Below are 26309 nucleotides of genomic sequence, written 5' to 3' on the forward strand. Positions count from 1 at the left end.
AATCCTCTGCAAATGCACCTGACCAAAAGAAAATAAAATCCATATTCCTGGCACCAGGTCTTGAAGACCCGATGATGCTCAGACTGACAAATCATGCCAAGCAAAAAGTTCTGAGCTTCCACACAAAAACCTCATCCACCTGTCAGGAAAACAAAAGAACACCTGAAGCCAAGCAGCACCACTTTAATTGGTTGAATATTAAAAGAAAAAAGAAAAAAGAAAAAAAGAGAGACTGGAATTGCTGTAAGGCCAATGTAAGTAAGGACAGGAATGAACTGACCTTGACGTATGCTAGGTAATACTCGCACTTTTCCTGCATGTACGCCAGTTGTAACTTCCCTGTGACCTGCCCTGCTGTCTCTCCAGAAGTCACAAAGTAAACTCTGGGTTGCTGGCTCTTTTCCTTCTTTGCCACATCAGCAGTCAAGTTATAATTCAAACCTGTTTTAAAAAGAAAGAAAAAGAAAACAAAGGATGTCAGTGAACAATAGTTATTTTCTAGCCACCTATCAATGGATCCTGTTGCCCCCGGGATATGTGTGCTTGAAGAAAGGTCAACCCTTGCAGGCCCTCAATCAATCATTAAGTTTCCTGTGGCTGCACAAAACCAAATCGAATTACTGATGTACTACCAGGTTTCGTGTCGCTACGTCCCCAGCCCATCCTTTCCCATAGGAAATGATGGGTAAAAACACGTCTAGACAGACGCACTTAATGAAAAAGAAGAAAAAAAAGAAACAAAAGATGCTTAAACTATGTTGCTAACACAAAAAGCAAAAACACAAACAACATCATAAACAGCCTCAAGCTTTGTTTTCCTTCCAGAAGGGCACAACCCATGCAAATGTCAACCAGGATGTGGCACTTCCTGACAATGATTTTCACTGATTTGCAGTTATCTTAGCATTTAGATCTTAACTAGAGGTGGCTGCCTTGCACTCACTATCCCTCTCCTAGGTGTTACACATCCCTGGTGATCAACGGAAGACATACCCAGAGACTAATGAGCTGTATCTCTGTAAATCCTGTTTTCCTGCTGTTCTACAGGATAGGTAGCTTAACACAATCAGTTGGTTTGTGACTGGATGTATCTGTGTCCAAAAGGAAACTCCTTTGTTACCTGAAGTAGCTGTGAAGTGATTGAATAATTCCAGCTGCCTCTACCTTTCCTTTCAGTAAATGCAACAAGAACAGGAGCAATGAAACTGCAACAGAAGTATGAACCCTTCTTCTTCTGCTTTTTATAGACATGGGAAACACTGGCTGTGAGGTCCTTTCACTCATCACAGACCACAGCCTGTATTCATTTCAGCTGTTATCAAGGCAACAAGGGGAGTGCTATGAGATTGACTCACTATAAACTGCTTAATTAGTTCATAATCTTCACAAGTGACAGCTAGCACCAGCTCCTGTGCTGATTTGTTACATATGTAGGGTGCTTGCCAAATTATTGCTTTGGCTTTTATTTATGTTTTAAGTCCCAAATGATTGATGCCAGATAACATGCTCTCCATAAATGTAAACTTTTTTAAAGCCAGATTAACATAAACAATCAATGTAAATGTAACACATTTCTGAACTGAGGTCTTCTATACCAAAACTCAGCAAGAGGTCTTTGCTGGGTTTTGTTGTGGTTTTATTTGGTTTTGCAGTGGTGGGTTTTTTTAAAATCAATGACAATCCTAATCTCTCTAAATTAACACAGCTGCCAATGCTATCACCTCTAATCATTTCTACACCAAAATTTTATGACTTTCAAGAATTTCTTTAATGTTATTGAAAAACTTGGTGCAAAAGTCTCTGTGAACAGTCGTCATTCACGTAATTCAAACCGACCTCACTTCCATTTACAGTGTGTTGCATTCTAATGAAAAGCTCACTCACAAGTTCACACAAAGCAACCAGAGACACACACTAGGTAGTAAGAAAAGCCACAGCTGAGGAATCAGCCTAACTACCACCACAGGGCTCCACCTGAACTTCCTTTGCTTGCTTTTGGCAGAATAACTGGCTTAGAAGGACAATCCCTTGAAAGTGTTTCAAACTCTGACAAACTCGTGTTTGCTCAGTCCCACTAAAGAGCACCACCGAAACAGAAACAGAGGGTTCAGCCCATTTTAAATCCCAGCAGTCTTTTTCTTAACTTTTTTCCCCTCTTTATTTTAAAGTGTGCACATCCCACACCCATCCCCAGTTACCTCCCTTCTGCTTTCAAGACCTCACATGCACGCACACATGCCAAGATCTGTACCAGCATCCCAAGAATAAAGACGAGAAAACCCGTTAGCAAACCCAGGCCCTGCGTAGGCAGAGGCAAAAAGCCCCGCGGGGAGCCGCAGCCCTCTTCAAAGCAGGAGCACCAAAGAAAGGCAAAGCTGCAGAGCTTGCAGGAGCACCTGGGAAGGCTTGGAGACTCGTCGAAGGAAGTATGACATATTATTGACAATGAACAACTCCTCGCTGCAGGCACGGAGACGCATCCCAACGTGGGCCCCGTACCCGGCCTCGGAGAGGAGCGATCCCAGCTACCGTCTCTCCAAAACGGCAGTGGATGTTTTCAATCAAGCAGCACAGTTCCCGTCCTCCCCCTCGCCTCCCCTTTATTTTGACAACTTGTTTCTATGTTATATCCAATGATGTCACATCAGTGGAAAAACTGAAATATCATGAGTAAGTTGTGGTGGTTCTTTTTTTCCCCCCTCCCCCAGCTTCATTGGCTCCAAAAAGCAACCCGGGTGGGGAGATAACTGGCCAAACTTAGCACTGCTGGTGGTGTTAAGTTCCTCTTCCTCACTCCAGTAGGAGGTCGGGAGGCAGTTTTTCGCTAGCAAATTAACTCTTGCAGGTAATGCCTTCAAATATTTGTCCAGCAGCTTTAGGTGTGCCTGGTTAGAAAGGTTTCTGGGGATCTGCCCACCCAACTTCCACACAATCAAAATAAACTCTGGAATGGATTTAATGAGCTCAGATGAAGGGCTTGATTCTTTTAATGACTATTACTTTTCCATAACTAAAGTTAAATGCCTGAAAGCTTCGATAACAGCTCCCTCTGAGAAATTTTTGGTCCTACCTGCAACAGGACTGCCAGACAGCAGACCAGCCAAGTTATTCCAGCCAGTAACCAACCTACTAAGTAAATGGCAGGAGGCATTTTATAATGGATTTTCATCCTAAGTGGCACATACACACTCATGATGCAAGAGTTATCCCCTCACAGGGCTGAAGGCAGCCCTGAAGTACAGAGGAGTGAGGAGGGATTGAAATTGGGCAGGGATATCCCGTGAGCTAAAACAGGAATTGCAGTATTCATGGAGGGGTTACACACCTCGAGCCACATAGCACATCCCTTTGTCACCCTCTCAGATGATGCTACAGAACGCAAAAAGCAGGCAGCAAAACGCTCAGTAGGAATAAGTACATCCGTAAGTGCTCGTTATACTACTAGCTGTAGTACTGATACTCAGCGGAGGTGGGGAAGCACAACATGGAGAAAATTAAGAACTTAGTAAATAATAACAAAAAGCCATTGGAAGAGGAATGTGTTTCTCTACCTTCTCTACCAGGAATTCTGAGGAGAAAATGATTCATGGAATTTGCTTGCAAAGAACTCTTAGGTAACAAACGTATTAAAAAAAAACCTGCCCTAGCAAATGATAACATACATAGGACATTTTCCCCATCCTCTTCCAAAAAGCTTGCCTTTTCCCCTTACTTCAAACTTTGTTTCAAATCCTTTCTCATAGTGTCGTTTCTAGCTTCCAAGTAGGGAGCCACCCTCACTGCTCCAGGCATACACTGAACAACACATCCCTACAGCATCCCTGCTTCTGAGCTGTTCAGAGGAGAGCACCAGCTCTGCACCCAAGCACACTGGAAAAAAGAGAGACAGACAGAGATAGTGCTCCTGCACCAAACAACAGTAGGATGCAGGTAAGAGGAGCATCCACTTTTGTCACTACTATCATTCTTGTGGAAATTGGTATCCAGACTGTGGGCACAAGTTTATTTCCATGCTGCTGCAGAGATGAATGCAGTAACAGCACTTGATGCACAGAAATGCCAGCAGCCTCTGTTTTCTTGTCCTGGTCACCCAGAAGAGGATGGTCTGAACAGGCTGAAGCCTGCTCATTCAGCCTAGGAACAGCCTTTCTCTCTTCCCTGAATAAAGAGACCCCAGGGGAGACAAAGCAACAGCCCCTCAAGTGAGGGAGGAACAGCCTGAGTAAGATTCCAGGGTGAAAGTGTGAAAACTTAAAATTTCTTGCACATCTAAGATGTACCAGAGGCTGTCTATGTTGGTGGGCATACAACTAGACGCTCAGCTCTCCAGCAAAGGCAGAGGCAAATGGTCAGACAATGCCTGGCACACAGTGCAGAGCACATGCTTTGCTTGGGCATGGCTCTTGTTCAGATGAAACCATTTCAGCAATAAATTCATTCTTCTGAAGACTGTAGTCTGCAAACAGTATCCACAAAATGGATGGGAATTACACTGTCATTGGCAGTATCGAGCAGTACCAATAAACACAGATACTCAAATAGCTGTTATATGACCAGTAGTATTGCAACTAGCACTGGGAAGAAAAAAAATAAAAAGAAAAAAAGAAAGAAAAAAGGAGAATGGGGAAGGTTTACATGCAAGTGTGAGGCAGCATTAAATGAAGACAGCTTTCCTTCATATGCTAATAAAATAACCACACATCCAAATAAGCATTGAAGACACACAATTGCCACAGAAGAACGCTGCCTGCCTGTTCAGCTTGACTTTCAAACATTGTGCAGTAGGTGACCAAGTTCAGCTGCCCAAAGGCAAGAGCAACGCTCAGCTTTTCCCCAGGCAGCAGCAGCAGGAGGAGAGCCCCCAGGGAGGTGTGTTCCTGGTGAGCACTGTGTTCTCGCTGTCTGACTTACCAGACCGCTCCCAGACATCCGAAGATTGAGGCAATCCCAACACTTTTAGCCACAAAACTTTGACATAGCATTTTAATACCTACATATGCCTTTCAGAGACCAAACTGGACAATTCTGTACTTAAAAGGATATTCTATTTCCCCCCCCCCATATTTAACCACGCAGGAGAGGAACCGTTGCAATATTTCCATGAATTGTTCCACCCTTTGTTAATTGATACTCTTCAACTGCAACATAATTAAAATGGCCTTGCTGTTAGATTACAAACTGAAAGCTTATTTGAGATATTTTATCCAAATCATATTCCCAAGGGGTTCTATACAGTCAGATAGTTCTGGCTGCAATGTTTTCAAGACAAATCACTTTGCTAGAAGCATTGTATAAAAGGACAATGGTTGGACGCTTTATAATCATCTACTTAATAGTAAAAAAATTCCTTGTAATGAGATGGATGTTACTTGCCAAAGACGATGCACATGTGCTTTCACCAGAATAAATCATGAGTACCGTTTGTATGGCAACACAGAGGGATTCATCTGGCTCTTAACAAGACACGATGAAGCAGGAAGACAGGTCTTTTGCAAACAAGGGGAACAGATATTTAGACTGGAAAAAAAGGCAGCTCATTTCTTAGCCACAGGTCCAGAAATATGAAATGAAAGCACTGGAAACATTTTAAACTGTGCCCCCAGGAACATAAAAAAACCCAGATATTCCAAAAATCTATTCAGTGATTTTCAGAAAGGAATTAACACCTCAGGAGCACTCAGAGATAAGTGTTTTCTTAACTAACAGAGTAGCAGCCATTACAAAAAATGCTTTATCAAAGGATGTATTTGTCTGGTGAGAGTCATCATTTACAGGGAAGGAAAAAGCGCAAAAATAGAAACTGAAGTCTCAGTTGCACCAGTATATTAGAATCCAGAGGAATCTGAAATTTAGTAACTCCACTTTTTTGAGCTGTTCAGGTGACAGTGACAAGCTGCAGAGAGCAACTTCACCAAGCAGCTTGTAGTTCTCACTCCATGTGAATAGCAGGAGAAGTAGCAAGAAGCCTTTTTCTTCTCCCACTCATCCAAATACTGCAGCAGGCTCTGCATGCTGGGATGCACAGATGCAACTCTCCCCCTTCTTGATCAGCAGCTCAGAAAGGCTGCGGCACAGGGCAGGAGGAGGCATTGCTTCCCCCAGCTCCTCACCAGACCCACAGCATGCTGGGAGGCTGAGGTATCTTCCCTGAGCAGCATACTGCAAGTCCTCTGCCATTCCTAAAGCATGGTGAAGGTAAAACCTTGTGGCTGAACTAGATAAACCCAGACCTTACAATATTTAGAAATGCTGTATCTATCCCACACCAGTTCACACACTAGCTAAGACTTGTAAGCATTGGGATGTAAAAGACGTAAGTAATATTTTAATGCAGCCAGGACATAAAGGCTTGCATAATGACACACCTTACACAATTCCACTCACCCAAAAAACTCCATGTGTTTTACAGAGATTAACTAACCTGGAAGATATTTGTGAAATATTGGGCTATTTATAGTCATTCTACAGACAGGTAAACTGATGCACAGAAAAGGATTTGCTTGTGTCTGGTAAGAATTCAGATTTATAGTGTTCTGTTTCAAGAGCTCCTTGTACACTTTCAAAAACTATTAATCCAGAGCAAATCACACCTGCTTTCTGACAACATTGATAGAGAATATGGATACGGAAATGTCTTATCAAGACATAAACAGGGAATATGAACTTACAAAGCATCAATTGCTTCTGTGTTCTCTGTCCTTCCAGTAAGCCCAAGGACACATTTCCCTCCTTTCCCTGAGGAAGAAACTGCCCCAGTATTATGCCAGGCTCCTTGGAAGGCAAAACCATGCCCAAGAAAGTTCCCAGGGAGCCTACAACTTTCTGGAATTGTATAGCCCAGCTCACCTCAAAACAACTTATGTGACATAAAAGCTCTGTTACTGTCTCCAAAGGGAGCCCTTGGCTCCAGGCAAACCCGCCCGGGGCTGGCGCAGGTACCTTACCTATTTCTCCAGGAACACGCTTGCCACGGAAGCGAAAGCACGCTGTGACATTGAGGCAGTTCACCGGCTGCAAGCCATCATGGCACTGAGGAGCTGTGATATTGATGGACGCGGGCAGGAAAATGGAGATGTCCATGGTAATGACAGGCCTGGATCTGGAGATCAACAGAGAATTGGAACTGAGTCATCATTCAGTCATCAAGCCAAAGGAAAATAAATTTGTTAAACTGCACAATTCCAAGCAGACATGAAAGCTACAAGAGTGCATTTGAACTCTAAGATAAATTAGCACTTGAGCTAGTTGGCAGACTACTAGTGTCTGAATAAGAACCATAACGTCTGCTTGAAGTTCAGTGCTCAGATACAGACTGCAGACAGGCAGCTGGGGAAATTGATACTCTATAACAATAATCATCTCCAGCAAAAGTTGCATAAAGCCCTCCTGATGACTGCAGAGGATAACAAAATTAGCACTACAGCAACCACGGACAACAAGGTCACGCAAGTAAGACTGCTAGGCTAAGCAGCCTGGATGGTCAGGAATGGGTAGGCAGAGACATTAGGTTGCCAGAGAATGGTCTACAGTCAACCTGGTGACCTGAAAGTCAAGGAGGGAGCACAGGGGTAAGAGATGGATTCATACATCATTTTTCTGACAGTATGAAGGACAACAGACACCACATTCGTGTTTTCAGAGGAGGGAACGTTTGGCTAATTCCCTCCCAGCAAGTGGTAAGGATTGAAGACTCTTTTTCATGCTGTTGAACTCTGTTTCAGGAGTTACTGTGAACAAAATCTTTCTACCCTTACATCTCCAGCACTGGGTTATTGCTGCAACTATTCCCAGCTGAAGAAGATCTCGGCCAGAATAGCAGAGCAAGCCGAGTGCCATCAGGGCCCAGGTGGGTCTCCTCTCTCACACAACACAGAAGCCTTCCCAGGTTGGTTGGGAAAAGCAGCTCAGAAACCCAGGCTCTCCTGAGCCATTCCCAGCACAGGACTTCAGCCCAAAAATTCACTGAGCGTTATTCCTCATGGTTTCAATTCTGCACATATCCAACATGAACATGTTCTTCCAAAACCAACTCCAGTAGTAAAAAAAAGTGAAATGTGCAGCAACCAGCAGATTCACTTCTAAGGTACTCCCAGCAGCCGTGCAAGGCCAGACCATGTAAGCAAACCACTTCAGGAGTCTCACTTCACAAGCCACTTAATTTAGAGGAGGGGGAGAGGGGGAAGAAGAGAGCGGGGACTGCGGTTACACCAAATTCGTATCGACTGGAACAAGATTCACATCAATCTTTGAGACAGTTGCTCAGACTCCTTTACCACAGCCTGAAATAACAGTGCAAGTTTGCCTTTTGAGATGGAGGATGAAGACAAATGCTAACTCCAGAAATATATACAGTAATGGGGGGGTGGGGGAAGGAAAAAAGGAGAAAAAAGAGTGAGCTTCCTAGGATCGTTTCACACCTTCAAAAAAAACCTCTTTCCAGACGCTTGAGGAGTGAATGCTATAATTGATCTAGAAAAACATTTCTCCAAGAAAAAAAAAATATTTCTCTAGCCATGATGCACTGTGCGATTTTTCCTTAACATTAGGTCAATTGGTTATTCACTGGGGAGAAAAAAAAAAAGACCAAACAATGCATCTGTTAAACAGCCACACACACATGCGAGCATTACAACAACAACAATTTGCCCAAGTCACCGCGGCTTCCACCAAAGCCTTTAATACCACTTGTCAAAACATTTGTTGGTTTTGGCCAAAGGACTCACAAAGGCTTCTGCAGGGGTGAGGAAAAAAAAAAAATAAAAGCTGATTCCTTTATCTTAATCTGAATCTAAAGGTTCAGCAAGAGTGACACGTTCTAAATTGGCAGTAGCACCAATTAATCAGGCTGCCCACCAACTCAGTAATGTGCTAAACTCCTCCGAAACCCACCGGCAGCGATGAACACGTGGACAGAGGTCACCATGCTGTTGTGATGTATTTTGTTTTAAACATCACAGCAAGCCTTTCAGATTGCGTTTCCCCTCCTTGCAAGTAACAACAACAATGCAGGAGAAAAATGCAGATTTCGCTTTCTAGTTGTTCTGGAGATGTGGGGCTGCAAGATCTCATCTGGGGCACTGCATGTCTTTTCACTGAAGCAGCAATTGGCTTCCTCTACGTGCATGATGAAGGGACAGAAACTCTTCTGAAGACTTGACCACCCGCCACACTGATCACCAAGAGCATTTCTTGCCCCATCTCCTTTTTCTTTCATTTAATTGCTTCAAATAGAGCCAAGTTTTTCCCGCCTTGAACAGGAAGCAGGCTGGCACATCCATTCTGCAGCTCCAGCATTTGTCTTGCCAGTCTCACCATATCCCTGTACTTTCCATTAAGATGCAAGAGTCCCTAGTGACTTCTAATGACATGTAGGTATTGACAGGATTTTTCTATTAAATATTAACAAGTGTAACAACAGAGCTACTGGCAAAATTCAGACTTCCCATTCCCTTCCCCAAGTCTATGCATCTCAAGCCTGCTCCTACTCTAACTCTCCACCACCATAATTTGGTGAACCAAGCTGTCACACCTCTCTCCATCAGATGAAACAAGTAATTGCACTTAACTCATACATTTGAAACAGCAGCCCAAATCCTGCATGCACTGCAAACATGTCCGTATTTCATTTCCCTGAAGACTCTTATTTCATTCTGCATCCCATTAAAACTTGCAAAATTACATCCTGGCATCATACGCAGCTGGCTTTTTGCTCAACTGTGTTCCCTTAAACCGTAATTTATTTACTTTATGCAAATATAAGAACAATAAAAAAGCCTTCTCACAGATTCAGAGCAACCTTTCTAAAAAGGCACTGAGATGCATCACATCTCCTTCCGGCTCTAACCCTTTGTTTTCTTCATATCCCTGGGAGTCCTACATGTTATCAACCCTCACTACACTGTTTAAAACAGACTGTGTATTCTTTGACACCATCCATGTCTAAGGTTCTGCTCAAAAAACAATCCAGCTTGCTTCTTCTGACCACAATAAACTAGGGAGAAAATTCAGGGTGGTGGAGGACTTAGACCACATAAGATATAAACAGAAAACAGACACAAAAAGAAGACAACAGGGGATGAAAAAGACATTGGACTCACCTCAGAAGTACCACGTTGTCTGACAAGAAGGCTCCAACAGTCATATCTGAAATTTTTGTAACATTGAGACAGTTACAAAAGAGGCACAAGATTCAGTTCTCTCAAGTCAGTTGGTAAATTACAGAGCATATATCTTAAAATATAATTTTTCTGACTTTAATCAGACAGTTGGTCCCTTCAAATATCATTACATCATAAGTATAACTGGATGATTATGTCTGTGGTGTTATTTAACTTCTACTTCATTGTTTGTTTTTTATTATTACTATTATGTTATTGTCTACATTTTTAATTTTTTTTTTTTAAGTTTGTCATCATGACTGGGGAGCTTCCAAGAAACTTACAATCTTGGCTAGATACTGAAATCCTCTGCTTTAACATCTCAGTCCTACATCATGACTCCCAAACAGCTGAATCAAGTAATCAGCTCAAATTCTTATCTGGAGCTTCAAATAACAGAGGGGAAAGGGATTAAAATGCTCAGTTTCATCAGCCCTCTGCAATGGCAGGAACCAGCAACCTGGAAACGACCAGCTCTGCTGTTTTCTCAGCCTGCTGCTGCGTTTCCCACGTAGCGGACGTACCTGGATAACCATTGCCATCCATATCAACTCCTCCTGATATGGACTGGCCGAACATCCGCAGCATCGGGTTTATTGTTTGCCCAGACAGCTTCTGCAGCAGAAAACACATGAGTGAAATCAGTCAGAAACACAAAGATTCTTTTTTTTTTTTTTAAGGGCCAAAAAAATCTTGTTTTCCGTGGGCTGGGAGTGCCTCACACCCGCAGGCTCGCCCTTCACCCACACAGCCCTGAGCAGGAAGGCTGCTGACTGCAGGAAGCCCTTCTGCTCTGGGCTAGGAGGAGGCCAGCGTTGACTTGGACTGAAAAACACACCTGCGTTACAACCCTCATGCAGACCCAAGCAAAATAAAGAACACAGATTTCTTTTGGGGGGAGGAAATTTAACTGCACCCTAGAGATTTAAGTTGTTGGTTTTTTTTTGCGTTACCTTCATTTCTGTAAATAAAAGTTTAAAGTAGCATCTTAACAAAATTAATGATTAATTGAAACTGAAAGTCCTGTAAAACCTTTCCTTTTCACAAAGTTTGCCAGCATACTCAAAGTCAAAATGATTAATTTTCATCTCACTTGGAAATTCTGGTTTCCATCAGCTATTATGCAGTATTTTGTGTCAGTTTGGAAGCTGTATCTTATTTCTGCCTCCCCAACGCAAAGATTAATTAACTTCTAAAATAGTTTCTTTTTTTTTTTCTTTTTAATTGCTAACACAAAAACTTTCTCTAAACATTTTTGAATTGAAAATGCCTTTGTCTGAAACAAATTAATATATCAAAATCTCATTTTCTAAGGAGGCAATCAGATGTCTCCCAGCTCACATTCATTATTCTGGGCCACCAATGCAAGACCTGAACTCAGACCAACACCCAGAAGTTACAGATAGAGGAAACCAATGCCACAAAGTCATTTTGAAGCTGTTGGTGGTGTTTCACAGCTTGTGACATGCAACCAGCTTTTCCTGGCCCTCCCATAAAAGGACAGAATATTGAACAAAAGGTCAGGCAGGAAATTAACGGAAAAAAAGACAAGTTGAGGGAAAGAAAGATATCCTGCAGTCCTGACAGTTAGTTTAAAGGGAAACCAGTGCTCTGCCACGTACAGGTCTCCTTTTCCTACTCGTGGCCAGATAAGATTAAGATAACTGGAAGTAACTTCCTTCCCACATTACACTTGCATCACATTTTGGGGGGGGGGGCAGTCCCAGTTAGGGTGGTAAATCCCGCCTGCAAACATCCCCATGGACATCTGCAGGCTATTATGGTCTAGCAGGCAGAGGTATAACGCTGCTCAGCTTTCAAGTGCCATGAATGAAAACAGCATGTCACAAAGCCAATTAAGCTGCTTCTGCTCATAGCCACCGCTAAAGCCGCCGAAGGGACGTGAGGGAATGACATTGATCAGCAATTTAAACAAAGAAAAGGGGGGTGAAAAAAGCTAACAAAATGAAAAGGATGAAAACATATACCCTGCAGACCCCCCCCTCCACCTCTCTCAGCTTATTTTAAAAAGGAAATCCAGGGCATTAAGATGGCTCAGGGGTATAGTAATAGGATCCAAAAAGTCTTTCACCTCTGGGTTCAAATCCAGGGCAAGTAGGTAAAGAGCTGAAGTTGTTACACAGCTTTTTGGTGGCATGTAGGAGGTGAATCAGTGGAGATGAACCAGTGGGGTGGCTGGTGCCTTGCAGCACACAGCGGGAAATAGCACAGAGACACTGCCTGTAACTGGTGCCCCCTCGGCTGCCTCAGGACACAGGACAATGACAGGAAAATGGTATCAAGAGTCAGCAGCCATGGTACCCTGCCACCCTCTTGAGCTGGGCTTTATCCCACTGACCAAGCGGAGAGGCACACGCCGTGTCTGCTGGCCTTGCTCCAGTGGGGAGGGAGAGATCACAAGCAGGATGTTTCGCTTCCCACCCTGCTGATCTGGCCTCTTTCAAAAATGTAACTTCTTCCCATGAATGACACAAAAAAAAAAAAAAAAAAAATCTGATCCTTTTCAGCAAGAGCTGGAAAGCTGCAGGCAACAGCCAGAGAAGAACCTCCCAACCAGTGGCTCTCAGCAAGAAATGGCCAGAATCCTCCACATGCCACCCATTAGTGCCTTTTAGAAGTATCCATAAAGAGTCATTTAACCTCCTTTTTTTTTTCCTACAAAGCAGCGCATGGCATACACATGATAAAAGGAAGAAGGACTAAAGTTCTATGGTCTGAGTCTCCAATATAACCACTAAACTCTTTAATCCTGCTTAAACTGATTTACTGTGAAGGATCCCACCCAGCAACAAAACAAACCAGCCAGAACTTCAAACACACAGAGGGAGGGAAGATTCAGGCTCTGTGAAAAAAAGAAATGTGCTAGACAGAGACTAGGGGACACATGTTGGGCAGCATGAGCATAAATTTATCTTCTCCACTGCCTGCCTACAGTAGCTAAACTGCACTGTGTCATCTCTGCACAAGATGCTATAGAATATCCCAGCCAAGATTTTACTTTATACTAACAGTCAAGGGAATGGGAGCCAAGAACAGCCTCGTGATATATTGTCACATCGCAAGGAGAGGGCCAACATAATGAGTAAAGAGGCTTCTGCGGGGCACAAAAGAAAACTCGGTACCTCTTCCTTCTCACTAAGCCTTCTTCTGCAGGAAAAAGTGCAACCTCCCAACTCCCCACTGGCCTCTGTATAATTTGTTTGCTCAACCTCTCCAGGGTTTTCATTTCTCCTCTGCAACAGCACTATCTCTAAAAACTGATATTCAAACCCCAAGACTTCATTTGCTTCAAGAAGGAAGCTAGAGCTGATAACTGTAGCAAAAGACAGTGAAAAATATCTCCTTACTAACATAATTTTACTCTACAGCATAGATACAGACAAACCTTGGGAGAAGCCATCTTCAAACCAGGACTGAGAAAAGGATGTAGAGCTATGATGAGGCTATCCATAAAGGGACCCCTAAGTATGATTTATTTCTGCAGGCCCTAAGAAAGTGACTTCAGATAAGTATCTTAAACAATAGCGTCACGTACCATAGAGTACTGAGGTACAATGCCATTGGCATCCCCATGGTAAATGTACACTGCTCCTATGTAGTTATCCTCCTTAGGTGCTCCAATGGCAACATCTGTAAAACAGTACAGATTATAAACATTTCACAATCTATTGCATCAATCCAGCTTCTTCACAATTTTAGAAGCCAGCCATCCATACGAAAATAGCTCCCTATGATGAACCTGGCTAGAAGCAACTTGTTTGATTTAATGAAGAGCTTATGTTAAGATAAACTTATGAAAAAAATATATACAAATGCATATGAATTTGTACACCCATGTGGCTATGTTGTGCCTAATTAGAAACATGTGCTTGTTACGAAAATGTGTGTTTATTAACCAGCAACTATACTCAAAAAGTTAATTTAGAATCCGTTCGTATAAAAATCTCCAACGCAAGGGAACATCAGCTTTGGGAACCAAGACAGCATTGGCAGAACATTTATTGTAGCTCTATATTACATTTGCTTGAAAATCCAAGGCTCCAAAATGAGGCTGGGTGTACTAAATGGATGGGCAGGAAGAAAAAAGAGGCTGCTGGGGGTGCACTTTCAAATGACATTTGATCCAATTTAACTGCAAACTCCTGCAGAAAGAGTGATCCCACCTCCCATTCTCCTTTCCAAGTTGGATCTAGCGACTATGCAGCTGCTAAAATTAAACTCTTCCCAATGGCTTCATATCCACAGCCTGATCCAACTCTGCAGTCTCTCCATCACCACAACTGACCCACAAGCAGCAGCCAGAACACACAAATGCACGTTCAAGTGCAGAGGAAGAGCATGCCCATCATTTGTGAGGGCAACCTGCAATGAGGTTGGGTTAGGCTTAATGGGATGCCGTGCCCCGAGTTGCCTGGAAGAAATAAATCCAGATACACAATGAGAAAGTCAGCCTTTGGTTTGAAGTCCTTAATCTGTGCTGCCAGAAACCAGGACAGAAAATGTGCCAGCATCAACACTCTGCTCTCACCTATTGCTATCACAGCATGGGGCCTGCAAAAGGGGCAGGGGTAGAATAAATCAAAGGAGAGAAATTATTAATAGAATACATGCTATCAGGAGTGAGAAATTACTTCTTAATTACACCTCATGATAAGAGACGTGATTATGTCAACAAAACTGGAAAGGCTTGAAGACATGAGGAAACAGGAAACAAATCAGCCATAGGTTTCTGTTTTGTTTGGGGAATGGGTATCTGAAGCCTTTTATAAACTGTACAGAGAAGAAGAAAATGCAACAGCAAGGAAAGCAAAACAACGTTGAGAGTGTGGTGTGAGCTGCATAGACACGGACTAAACCCACACCAAGGACAATAAGCTCCAAAGGGCTCTAGCAGACAAATCCTACACAAGCACACTTGTCCTTAGCGCGAGCCCAGCTGCTGGTCAGGTCAGGAGCAGCAATGGATGCCACGCAGCACCCAGCCATGCAAGGAGATCACCAGTGCTGCCAGCCCCGTTGGCATTTCCAGGGAAACGGCCCAGGAGGAAATCGCACTGACCTGGGAAGCCATCGTCATCAATGTCACCGAGGGCGGCCATGCTCTCCCCAAAGTGTGCGTTGTAGGCGCCATCACCATCCAGGATGAGCTGCTCTTCCAGCACTCCCTAGCAAGTAGGAAATAAAACAGGGTCAGGGAAATGGTGTGAGCCCTGGATAAGCTGAGCCCTCCCCATGGGAGCTGCTCACGTGCTGTAGGAAGCACCTGGGGCAGTGCTGCAGTCTGACTCTCACCCTCACTGCACATGGATCACATGGGAACCAAAAAACTGATTTATTTGGGTTTTTTAACCATCTTCTGTCTTTTAGTTTTAAGGAGGGAAAAAAATTTAAAAAAAAAAGGAGCGCATGAGTGATATAACCAAAATGCTAAATTACCTAAACGGTAACTCAGTGATGTAACTAAATGCAGTCACAGGGCTTGGTGAGCTCATGAAGGTTTCCAGATGCCTAAAATGTAACAGCCCAGAGTTTGTTCTACTGTCAGATTACATCTGAGGAGTGAAATTCTCAGTCCAGGCTTATTCAGGCAAACCCCAGTGAGTTAAGGAGAATTTTCCCCTACACAAAGAACATTTGAGCAACTGGGGTTGAAAACTTTTTGAGTATTGGACAGAAGGATTAATGCAAAGTCCCCAAAAAGCCTTCTGAAATCAAGAATAAGAAAACGACCTTAATGCAATAAAGAGACAGAGGAAAGTTCAGAATAAAGTGGCTTTGTACTCCTATGCCATGAGAAGCCTTATATGGATCTGGTATTTCTTGCCCACCCACTTTCTGGTCAGATACATAAGCTTTAGTTTCTTGCAGTCTTCCCTCAAGGGGAAAGGAACATTTCCACATGAAAACAAAATTTAGTTACGCAATCCAACCCTGTACCCACCTCAAGGGTTGTTTTGTTTTGTTTTTGCTTCCTTTGTGAATGAGAGTAAACTGCCCTCTGGAACATGTAATAAAATCTTTTTCTTGGCTGCAGGGAGTTGCTGACTTTAAGAAAATCCCACATAATGAAATTGAAACACAACAGAGAGGAGACAGGCAGGCCTGTATGCGCAACTCATTTCTTTGCATTCCTCACAGGAAAGGGCAACATACGAACGTATTAAATCTAGCATCACTACGCAGGCTTCTATTACAATGCAGTTTTCTCTGATCTGCTGCAACGACATCTTAAGCAACGGTTTAAACAGAGTTTAAAACGTCCAAACCACATAATAAAACCCACAATCCTGCAATCCATTGCTCCTGCAAGTAATTCTTGCTCCAGGAGTGTAAGAAACTCCTACTAGCTTCTTGACTGTTTTATGAAAGATAAAAACTAACTCCCTGTGAGCAGGAAGCGTTGGCTATTATCTACTTGGCATTCTGGATGCTGTCCTGAGGACCAGCAGCAACACTGCAGTATCAGAAGTGGGACAGCCTGTGGATTTAACTGATAAAGTAAAGCTCATTTAAAGGAGTGATAATGGAAAAGAAAATTACACCAAAAGCAATCCTGAAGTCTCCCAAATGCTGCCTATGGGATTTGTGGTGAATGTGAAGTCTAGCGTAAAAAACTCCATACATTAAAGTTCACAAAATACTGATGATGCAAACCAACTGTATTTTTGTCTGTAACAACTCCTCCTTTGAGACAGCATGTTTGGGACCTGAATAATAAATATTTAATAATAGCTAAATAACCAATTTTTCCCTATAAATACAACACAAGAATGATCTTGTTTTGCCAATGCAAGAAAGTTCAGACTTTTCCAAGACTGTTGTTGGGTCATGTGAAATCGAACAATACCAGCTGATAAGAACCTCCCCTAAAGTCTGTATATGGGACATAATGTAAAGATAACATCAATTCAATCTCTGGTTTCTCTTCACAAGGTCTCCTAAATCCCCAGATATTTGTATTCTAATTTGTAGGTCCTAGTGACCACCCAAAATACAAAGGAAACTCAGTCAAAGCTGCTGACTCTTCCTTGGTTTTGGCATCACATTCATGTAAAGCCACGAATCCCACCAAGTTTCAACATAAACCCAGAAACTTTCCCAGACCTCCTTGAAAGATTCACAGCTCTGTGATGAATGTGGGCTGGTCTCTGGGAAACCATGATACCAGATGCGTTTTCCGTGACTTCATGCTACAGACATCCAGAGCCCCATTATTTGAGACACCAAGTTTCACCATGCAGCACTGGAAGGACATTAGCGTTATCCTGCCCAGACCCACACCCTCGTCCCTTCCCAAGTCATCTCTTGTACATACTCACGTTTCCTCTGTTGATATAGATGGTGACTTGACCCTCATCTCTGATCTCAGAAAACATAGGTGCTCCGACCAGCAGGTCTGACAACCCGTCAGAGTTCAGATCAACTGCACATAAGGAGGAGCCAAAGTAAGAGCCCATCTGTAACCAAGCCGAGTCACAACAAAGCATTCAGTATCTGCCCACACACAGGAGGAAGTAATTTAGGCGTTTGGTTTTTATTCTCATTTCAAATGATGACTTGCTGCTTTATCACTTACAAGCACTCCTACAGGGAAAGCTTAAGGGATAATTCTGGCAGGAATTAAACACTTCACTGTAACAGTGCATCAGCTTGGATGTTTTACCAACAGAATAAAATTTATACCCTGGACATGCTTAAGTGAGACACTTAAAGAGCTTTCTTAAACTAGCTTTCACTTATTGAGTGCTTAAAACCAGGAAGGGGTTCCCAAACCAAGACCTGGCTAGTGATTATTCATGCCCAGTGCCAGACTTCCTAAAAAGACCTGAAGTTGGGTACCACAGATCTTCTGGGGGTACCTTAAAGAAATGATGAAAAGAAAAAAAGAAAAACAAGCAAGTGGTAGGTTATCCATGAAAAGAGGCATCTCAAATTACCTCTTGATTGTGGACTATCTTCCCCTGCTCTATTTGTATCAGTCACCTTCAAATATCAGTAGTGCTCTCGTACAGGCAGGTGAGTTGACACAGAAAGAAGACTTTTAAGAAAAGCTTTTCAGTTGATACACAAAAAACCTCAGCCACTTTCCATCTCCAGTTATTATCGCTTGATAAAACTTAATTGCTTAAATTTAAGAAATACATTAACTTAATTACATAATTTTTGATATGGGTGAACATTAGATGCCAACAGTCTCTCAACCAGCACCCACATTACGAATTTCAACACATTTAAACACAAAAAGGAAACCAAAAGCAAGAACAATATTCCACCCTTATTTCATCCACTTCTGTGAAGGTACCACAAGGCTTACTCTTTGAGACCAACTACAAACCATAGTCTCAAAATTAAAAGCAGCTTCCAAAGGAAAAATTAGAAGATACCACTTCTTACTTGAAATTGAGAGCTGTTTACATAGTAGGAGAAATTGAGGTTACAGAAATAATTATTTAGATTTAAAAGAACAAATCACTTTTCTTGCATGCTTTTACATTCCTCACTGTAGGACTCTGACCCACAGCCTTCCATGCCTGAGAAGTTCAGATGCTCAAGCCAGAGCTACCGGGCATGCTAGGAGATGGGCAGCAGCAACTCTATTCTATGCAGTCCGTAAGATTTAAAAGCTGCTAAATATATATAGAGGGGTGAGTTAAGGATAGAGTTTCAGTTTGTAACTCAGATTTTTCTGTTTGTGTTGGTTTAAGGTCAGACCTCAAACATCACTTGATCCCACTTATTTTGAAGCATAAGTTCTCTTGCGGATTTTTATTTGGTTTTTTTTTTTTTTTTTTAATCCACTAAGGTTTTAAAACAAATTTCTCATGCATAAGGAGCGAAAGTTATGAAAAGCATTTCACTATGTATTCAAGCAGTTTTCAGGGAAAGGCCATTATTTACTCAACTGCAACATGGTACGTCTGCAGCATGGGTGAGTTCACAGCGCTGTGGGAACCTGACGTTTGCGCACTTAACATTTGTAACGAGGCACTGCATTTTCTTTTTTCTCGTCTGCATTTGATTTCCTAGTTCAGCCTCCAGCAATAAAAAAGTGAAGGAAGAAACTGGCCTGCTCTTAACGTTTGTCTAAAAAGAATGTCAGAGCAATGAACTTTCACACCGCTGGGAAGGATGCAGCATTTTGTGAGAGCTCAGTTCCAGGCAGTGCTCATTGCTGAGCATGTCTGGTTATATTTCCATCGCAAAACAAAAAAAGGGTGATTTAGGACAGCTTTCCCTTTAAAATAAAACTCTCATTTAGATTTTAGAGAATTTGTAGAAGACAGATGCTAATGGGGAAGGAGGAGATGACAGCCTAGAAGTACTTCAAGGATGTAAATACTTGATCAGGTAAGTTACATATAATGCAATTAAATTGAAAAAAGGAAAGTTTTTGGCTGACACTTGGAAACTTCCTGACAGCTCTGTTTATTAGGCTGAGGAATAGTTCTTCAGGAGCACATCCTTAAGGACATTTAAAAGTCAACAGGGAAAGAAATTAACAGGAAGCAATCAAACACAGGAGATGCCCTGGATGAACTGGGAGGTCTCTTCCTTTCAAGATGGTTGCAGTTCTGCTACTGCAGAGAAGGAAAAATTTTGGAGAGGCCCCAAAATACAAGTCACACCATCCACCTACACATCCTTGCAGTTTTCCCCTATTCCAGGCATGTTTTAAAGACTGCAACTGTTTAGTTAGGAAAAAATAACAAAACATTCTAACACTCCCAACTTGATGATACAGTCAAACACTTTAGATCCTTCCAAGAGTGGCAGGTCTTCCTAGAGCCAGAAGCCACGCTTAACTTTTTTTCTTCTGCATTTCCTCTCTTTCCATGAGAACACAGGCAACCCTGGGTAAGGGGTATCATTTCCTCACCGCTTTATTCCCAAACAAGACACCTTTTTTGTTGTTATCTGTAGTTAGACGTACCGCCCACTTCATTTCCCCTGCGACACAGCTACTAAGAGGAAATCTCTGCATCTAGGGTTACCGGGCACCCCATGTCCCACATCTCAGAAGGCACTGATATATTTGCATAAGGCTAAAGAGAACCACTAGTACAATTTTCAGCAAGACCTTAAATGTCAGTCACATGGGCACTGAGCAAACATTGCAGTCACAACTGCTACAGGAGAAAGGGCATACTGCTGATCGGTACAATAGGTTTAGGTCTTCTGGGAGGAAAAGAAGAAACTGAATTTGCTTGACAATTCATGAAGCAGTAGGGTGAAAATGATGCTCTGAGGTGACCCCGCCATTACTTCCCCTTTTTCTATCCCTTAAAAGAAAACACATGTACAAAAAAAGCCCACCTTTTTTCCTGAAGCCTGAAAAATCTTTATTAGAGAACCTGATCGTCTGTCTGTTCTGAAAATATAAACCTGAAAAGTGAAAAAAGAACAAGGTTAACCAATACTAACCACAAAGCAAATAATGGTACAGCACTGGTGGTTTCTAGATAATATCTAAATCATGATCATGGCCATGGCTATTGCGAAGACAATTTCATGACCACTTTATTGCTCAGTCTTCTTCTAAAAGACAAAACATAGAGTTCCCCATTTTCCTGATGAATCACAAGCCTCTAATCACAAGAAATGCTCAAATAGTACCTTGTCGCCTACTTATTTGGTGCACTGTGAGTATGTGCACATGTGAGCATTCAAAAGCACCAAGTAAAGGAACTTTACAACTCTCAAATAAATGGCATCTGGGAACTGCCTGGAAACAAGTGGGGCAAAAAGCTGAGAAGGTATAACCATGCTCCCTTTCCCTTATCCAGCCTTCCCTTCTCAGGGACACGTGCCTGCACATACTGCACTGCAAACTTCATGATGATTTAGCAAAGGTCAGAGTAGAATCCCAGTCAGACCACCCAAGGCATTTGCACTGTTTCTCTCTGAAACAATCTGTAAATCAGAAAACTATTCAAACACAGTCAAGCCATTTCTCATTTACACAGTTTAACCAGGAACCCTCGAGGATAAAAGCATTGATATGAATTCAGTAACAGATCTTGTAACAAAATTTAAGACCTAACATTTATGGCCTGTAGAAAGGGACTCCCTTTGTCAACAAGGTTGGCTCAGTCAGCGTTTGAGACTCTTGCAGCGTTTGACAGGCTCTCTCCTAGCAGGTGCTCACGCAGTTTGCAGGACAGAGGATCCCTTACTTCCAAGGCCATATGGCAGAGCCAAGCACTTGTCATAGCTGAATATGTGGCGAGTTACTAATAGGTGGTGAGACAGAGTTCGAAGCTGTTTTGAGCTGAGAACACAGCACAGATTTACCACGGACATTTGCTCTAGATATGAAGGACTCCCTAGGTAGTGGCATGTTTAGCAGCGAGAGCATGTTGCCAGGTGTCATGACTCCAAGCCCAGTCTTAACTAATGACACTCTTGGCAACTTAGGAAAAATAACTCAGTCTCATTAAGTATCTTGGCTTTACCTTCAGTGAAAAGGGTGTGACAAAGCTAATCACTTTGTCAGGGAAGTGGAAAGGATTAGCTTATTAGAGAGTGCGAAAAGCACAACAGGACTGTTCAGTGTAATGTCCTATACTCAACACCTCTTACTGCCCCTTTACCATGCATTTCTGCTACCCACATTCCATGCCAAGGTAGAGTAATTGGAGTTTCTGCAACTAGAGCTGTAGTCTTTAAACTACAGGGCCAGCTGCTTTCTCATAGATCTCACGTTAGCAGATGTTTCCCCCCCGCCCCGTCCTTGTACACAAATTAAATGTTACACAGAGAAAACGGGTTGGAAAGAAGGTGCATTGGAGCAGCCATAACAGAGCACCTGGGACAAGGAAGCTACATCTCTCCCATGCACATGTCCTCTCAGTAGCAACTGCACTGCTACTACATCCTATACATGCTCGTCACACCAGGTCAGGTATATGTACCAAGTTCATCCTCCGCTTTTATTCCATTTTCCCCATTTGCACTGCTATGCCCTGGGACATGGCTAGTGCCAAAAATAATCTGTGTAAACCAAGGGATAGCGTTGCTGGTACCGGGCACATCTAACTCACCAGCCATCTATACCTAGCCATTCACTTGCTTTCATCTTTGGGATATCAAACATATATATGCCTACAGGAAAACCCTCTTTTTTTTTTTTTTTTTTTTCCTTCTCAAGAGACCAGATTCCTAAGTACAGCTGGCAGAAACCCAGATTCCAATCCACTAAACACCAATGTATTACGAAGTTTTAAGAAGGACATCAAACTGCCTAGTAAATGGCATCTTGTGCTATTAGAGATGTTACCCTGAAGTAAATACTGAAACAGTCAAATGTATGAAGAAAACAAGCAGAAGACAATCTATCTTTTCCAAGTTTTTTCATTTCCAGGCAAGGTTTAATTGATACCTACATATTACAAATCCTAAACAAAAGCAGTGTGAAAGAAACGTTGCCTCTGTCTCATTTAAATAACTATTGTGAGGATTGGGTGGGAGAGAGAGGACAGAGAGGCGTGAGGGATGTGAGGCACTAGGAGGACAGGTCAAGAAAATTTGATGACTTCATCAAACTACCTTACCTCCCCCCTGCTCAGTGCTCTAAAACTACCCTGTAGGCAAAAATCTCTTGGCTTCTCAGGCACACAGGAACTGCATCAGTATTATTTTTTTTGCACCATTGCATCTGACAATGTTACTGTTTGCCAAAAAAACACACCTTTCCGATGCCTCCATCCTGGGGAGCTCCTCCTACAATGTCCGTGGTAGTCGGCTGAGAGAAATGACCTGCTGTCACCGCATATCCTAAGTGGGAGATGGGGTGGGGTGGGAGAAGAGAGACAAAATAAATAAATAAATAATGACGAAAGGGAAGAGCCTGAGAAACAGGTCAGGCAGCTGGATCACGCTCATCGGGGTTTCAGTGCTCCTCCTGGGCTGCACGTTGTTAGTGTTCAACAACCATTCTGCTCAGGATGTGCCAACAGTCAACTCAAGAGCTCAAGGCAGTGGGAAATAACCTTAACATGCACACACAAACAGCAAAGAGACCACGTCGCCACAGTAAAAGTACCATGTCAAAGAGCAACACTCCTACATTGACCAGACAGAAGTATCCTCCCATGGCTAAAATCACTGCCCAGGAAGGCTTGGAAAATTATGTGTCTTTTCAGTCAGAGAGGAGAGCGGAGGACAGTAGGCAAAGAGGTCAGAGAAGTTAATGGTTTTAAAAGATTTTTGTTTAGCCAAGAAGAAAAATGGGAGGATAGATCAAAGAAAGAAAGAGAAGAAGGAGATCAAAGATTTAGTCTTATTTGATATATTAAAATGATATATAGTAACTAAAGATGAGTCGAGTGCTTTCCTTCTAAGGCTGTCTTGTATTTGCCTTTCTCTTCTGCTATAAATTATGAGGCTCTTGTCTGCATGGTAAACACTATAACTCAGGTCTATCAGTGGCAAAACCTAGTTATGTCCTCAAATATGTATATATACACTTCTCATTTAGCTATCACCAAGTAGTATCTTCCAAGTGGTATTTTTTAAAGACTAAAAGTTAAGGGGAAAATGAGAAGTCAGTGTGAGTCTTCAGTCAAACAATATCAAACTACTGCCTGTTTCAAATGCCTTCTAGTTCTCAACAGTCTTAGACACTGGGGATTAGTTGGAGCCTTTAAATTCAGTATTTTAGGGACATTAACTGGTTTTAGAGCAAGTAAAACCAATTGAGTTAAAGAGATACTCAAACTTATGGCCAATTTCACAACCTCCTTCTCTTGCCAATGGATCACTTATATGGTGCTATTTTTGTTGAAATAAACTTGTATGTGCAAGATACATTCTGTAATTATGTGTTCTACCCATTTTAAAGACAAGTGTAAGCAGATACGCAGCCTAACCAAGGGCAAATAATTTGACCATCGTGGGGCAAAAGTAAGAATGTGGGAGGCCCACTACCATCCAACCTGCTTTTCAGTTGAAATGCATTTTCTATATTAGGCAAAAAAATACAGCAATTTTTTAAAAAACAAGCAAACAAAAATGTAGTATTGTGGCTGACTACATTTCTTTCCCAGTAAGTAACTCTTCAATTCAGATGTTCTTCCTTTCACGTTTTCATAAAAATACTCTGCATCACCAAAAAAGAAGGTCAGTATCAACTTTATAGCATCAAAGCCTTGAAATATGTTGTTGGACTGATCCATCCTCACAGTGAGCACCAGAGAGCTGCTTACCAAGGTACGTGTACCGCCTGGCTATCACAGCATCATCGTTCAGCTTGTAATATGTGTTGTCAGTGAGATTCAGTACTTTGACAGTTCCTGTCCAATAATAAGATCCCGGTGCCCCCATGATGACCAGCTCCTACAACAGGAAAAACACAAGGGTGTGGAGGAAAGGATGGGGAAAAAAAATAAATAACAATCAAAATTGGACAAAAATTCATGCCTTATGCAGTGATGGAGAAGGGACAGTATATTAACTTAAAACTCCAATTATAAACCCATCTGTAACAGTTTCCATTCTGTGTGCACATAGAGAACATCCTTCTTCCCAAACACGGAGGTCACTCTCTGCACCCTGGAGACACATGGTCTCCTCTCTTATGGCCCACTTCTGCTCAACTGTTCTGCCACTTCAATGAGAGACCTTCCTCATCCTTATTAACCATCAAACTCACCCCTGCTAAGACAGTCCTCCCAAAAATCTCTCTCCACCTGCTGCCTTTCCCAAACGTCTCCCAGAAGACCCGAAGAACTCCACCAAGTGACAGAAGGTCCCCAGACCACCCAGACCCACCACTCAGCTACAGACTGTGCCTCAATGCTGGCTGACACGCTATATCAACCAAACACAAAGGATACAGCATAAAGGGTTTTGATTTTACAACCATGAAGCTAAAGAGCTGCCATGCACTCAACAAGCAGAGTGTTATGTCATGGTTGGAACATTTTGCCTTGCTTTGTCATCAGATACGCTCTGCTCTTTGAGAGACAACCTGGCTATAGTTGGTTACAGACACCCAGAATAAGTCACGATTTTCAAAGACTAGAAATCAGGCAAAGTTTGATCCAGCATCCAAAAGCAGACGCTCATGGATAATGCTTTGAATCACAATCAAAGGTACATTTACATGCAAGAGAGACTGCAAAAATGTTGCCCCAAAGCATCCAGCATTCTTGCAGGGAAACTTTACTCCTGGATGTGGTTTTAAATACCTCCAGCAAGGGATGAAATTAAGCCTGGGAAGTATTAAGCCTGGGAAGTATTAAAACTAGGTAAGTTCTCCATCCCTGGAGGAGACACAAGGACAGCTGCTTTGCCTCACATCTCCATTCAATGCAAGGCCACGGACGAACTCCATCCTTGTGGGAAAACACGCCCACGCCTGGGATCTTTTTGGGTGACCAATTCCAGCCAAGGGGAGACATGAAACAAGGGATTTTCCTAATAAGACTACGAGAATAGGATTGCAAACCCAACCAAAGAGCAGGATGAGCTTGTCAACAGCTTTTCTCCTGGGGAGGGGTCACGCCCTTGAGGTCAAGGGTTCATTTACCAGCAGGAACGACCACCATCAGCAGTGCTGAATATACGGCAAGGGCTTGCCTGTTTGACCCAAAAAGCCATTTATCTGTGTTTCCTGCTCAGTGAGCTGCCATCAGGCTGAAGCAATGAAAGTTCAAAGATATCTTTTGAACCAGGGTAGCAAAGGAGGATTTAAAGCATGGGAACAGAAACAGGCTGGAGAGAGCAGGCAAGCCAGGAAACAGCTGCTGCTGATGAACATTCAGTTATCAGTCAGTGCCACTGTGGCAACATCGCCTGCCATCCCAGTTTACTCGGAAATCACCTTCAGCCATTTCAGAGGGGACACTTATTCTGCTTATATCAGCCTGGACAATAAATTCTGCAGACCAGCGCTCATATAATTAGGAGTGAGTATATACTTGACATGACAATAACCTGAAATAGGTCTTTTTTTGTCCTTAAAATAAATTTTTAAAAAGCCCACCCCCAAAAACCAGAAAACCATCCAACCCTAAAACATTACAAAAAAACATCAATCCATACATAAGGGAACAAATTCACCCCTGACATAACTGAAAAATAGCTGACAGACTTCTGACCAGGAAAGAACATTGTCTGATATTTAGGACA

General features: G+C 42.5%; 1 protein-coding gene across 1 annotated transcript in view; it reads right to left on the reverse strand.

Annotated features, from left to right (window-relative positions):
* Window positions 1–280: 280 nt before the first annotated feature.
* Window positions 281–26309, reverse strand: part of LOC104470933 (integrin alpha-9-like) — a gene marked incomplete at both ends in the record, with an annotated part of 40087 nt that continues 14058 nt past the window's right edge. Inside the window, 10 exons of the mRNA XM_010086060.1 lie at window positions 281–441; window positions 6945–7099; window positions 10098–10143; window positions 10682–10772; window positions 13714–13808; window positions 15238–15343; window positions 17498–17635; window positions 20493–20561; window positions 22867–22952; window positions 24383–24512. Coding sequence (XP_010084362.1) covers window positions 281–441; window positions 6945–7099; window positions 10098–10143; window positions 10682–10772; window positions 13714–13808; window positions 15238–15343; window positions 17498–17635; window positions 20493–20561; window positions 22867–22952; window positions 24383–24512 — 1077 coding nt within the window. The remainder of the gene's footprint in view (window positions 442–6944; window positions 7100–10097; window positions 10144–10681; window positions 10773–13713; window positions 13809–15237; window positions 15344–17497; window positions 17636–20492; window positions 20562–22866; window positions 22953–24382; window positions 24513–26309) is intronic.

The sequence above is a fragment of the Pterocles gutturalis genome, unplaced genomic scaffold (genome assembly GCF_000699245.1).
Source record: "Pterocles gutturalis isolate BGI_N339 unplaced genomic scaffold, ASM69924v1 scaffold44540, whole genome shotgun sequence".
In the NCBI taxonomy this organism is placed as follows: domain Eukaryota; kingdom Metazoa; phylum Chordata; class Aves; order Pterocliformes; family Pteroclidae; genus Pterocles; species Pterocles gutturalis.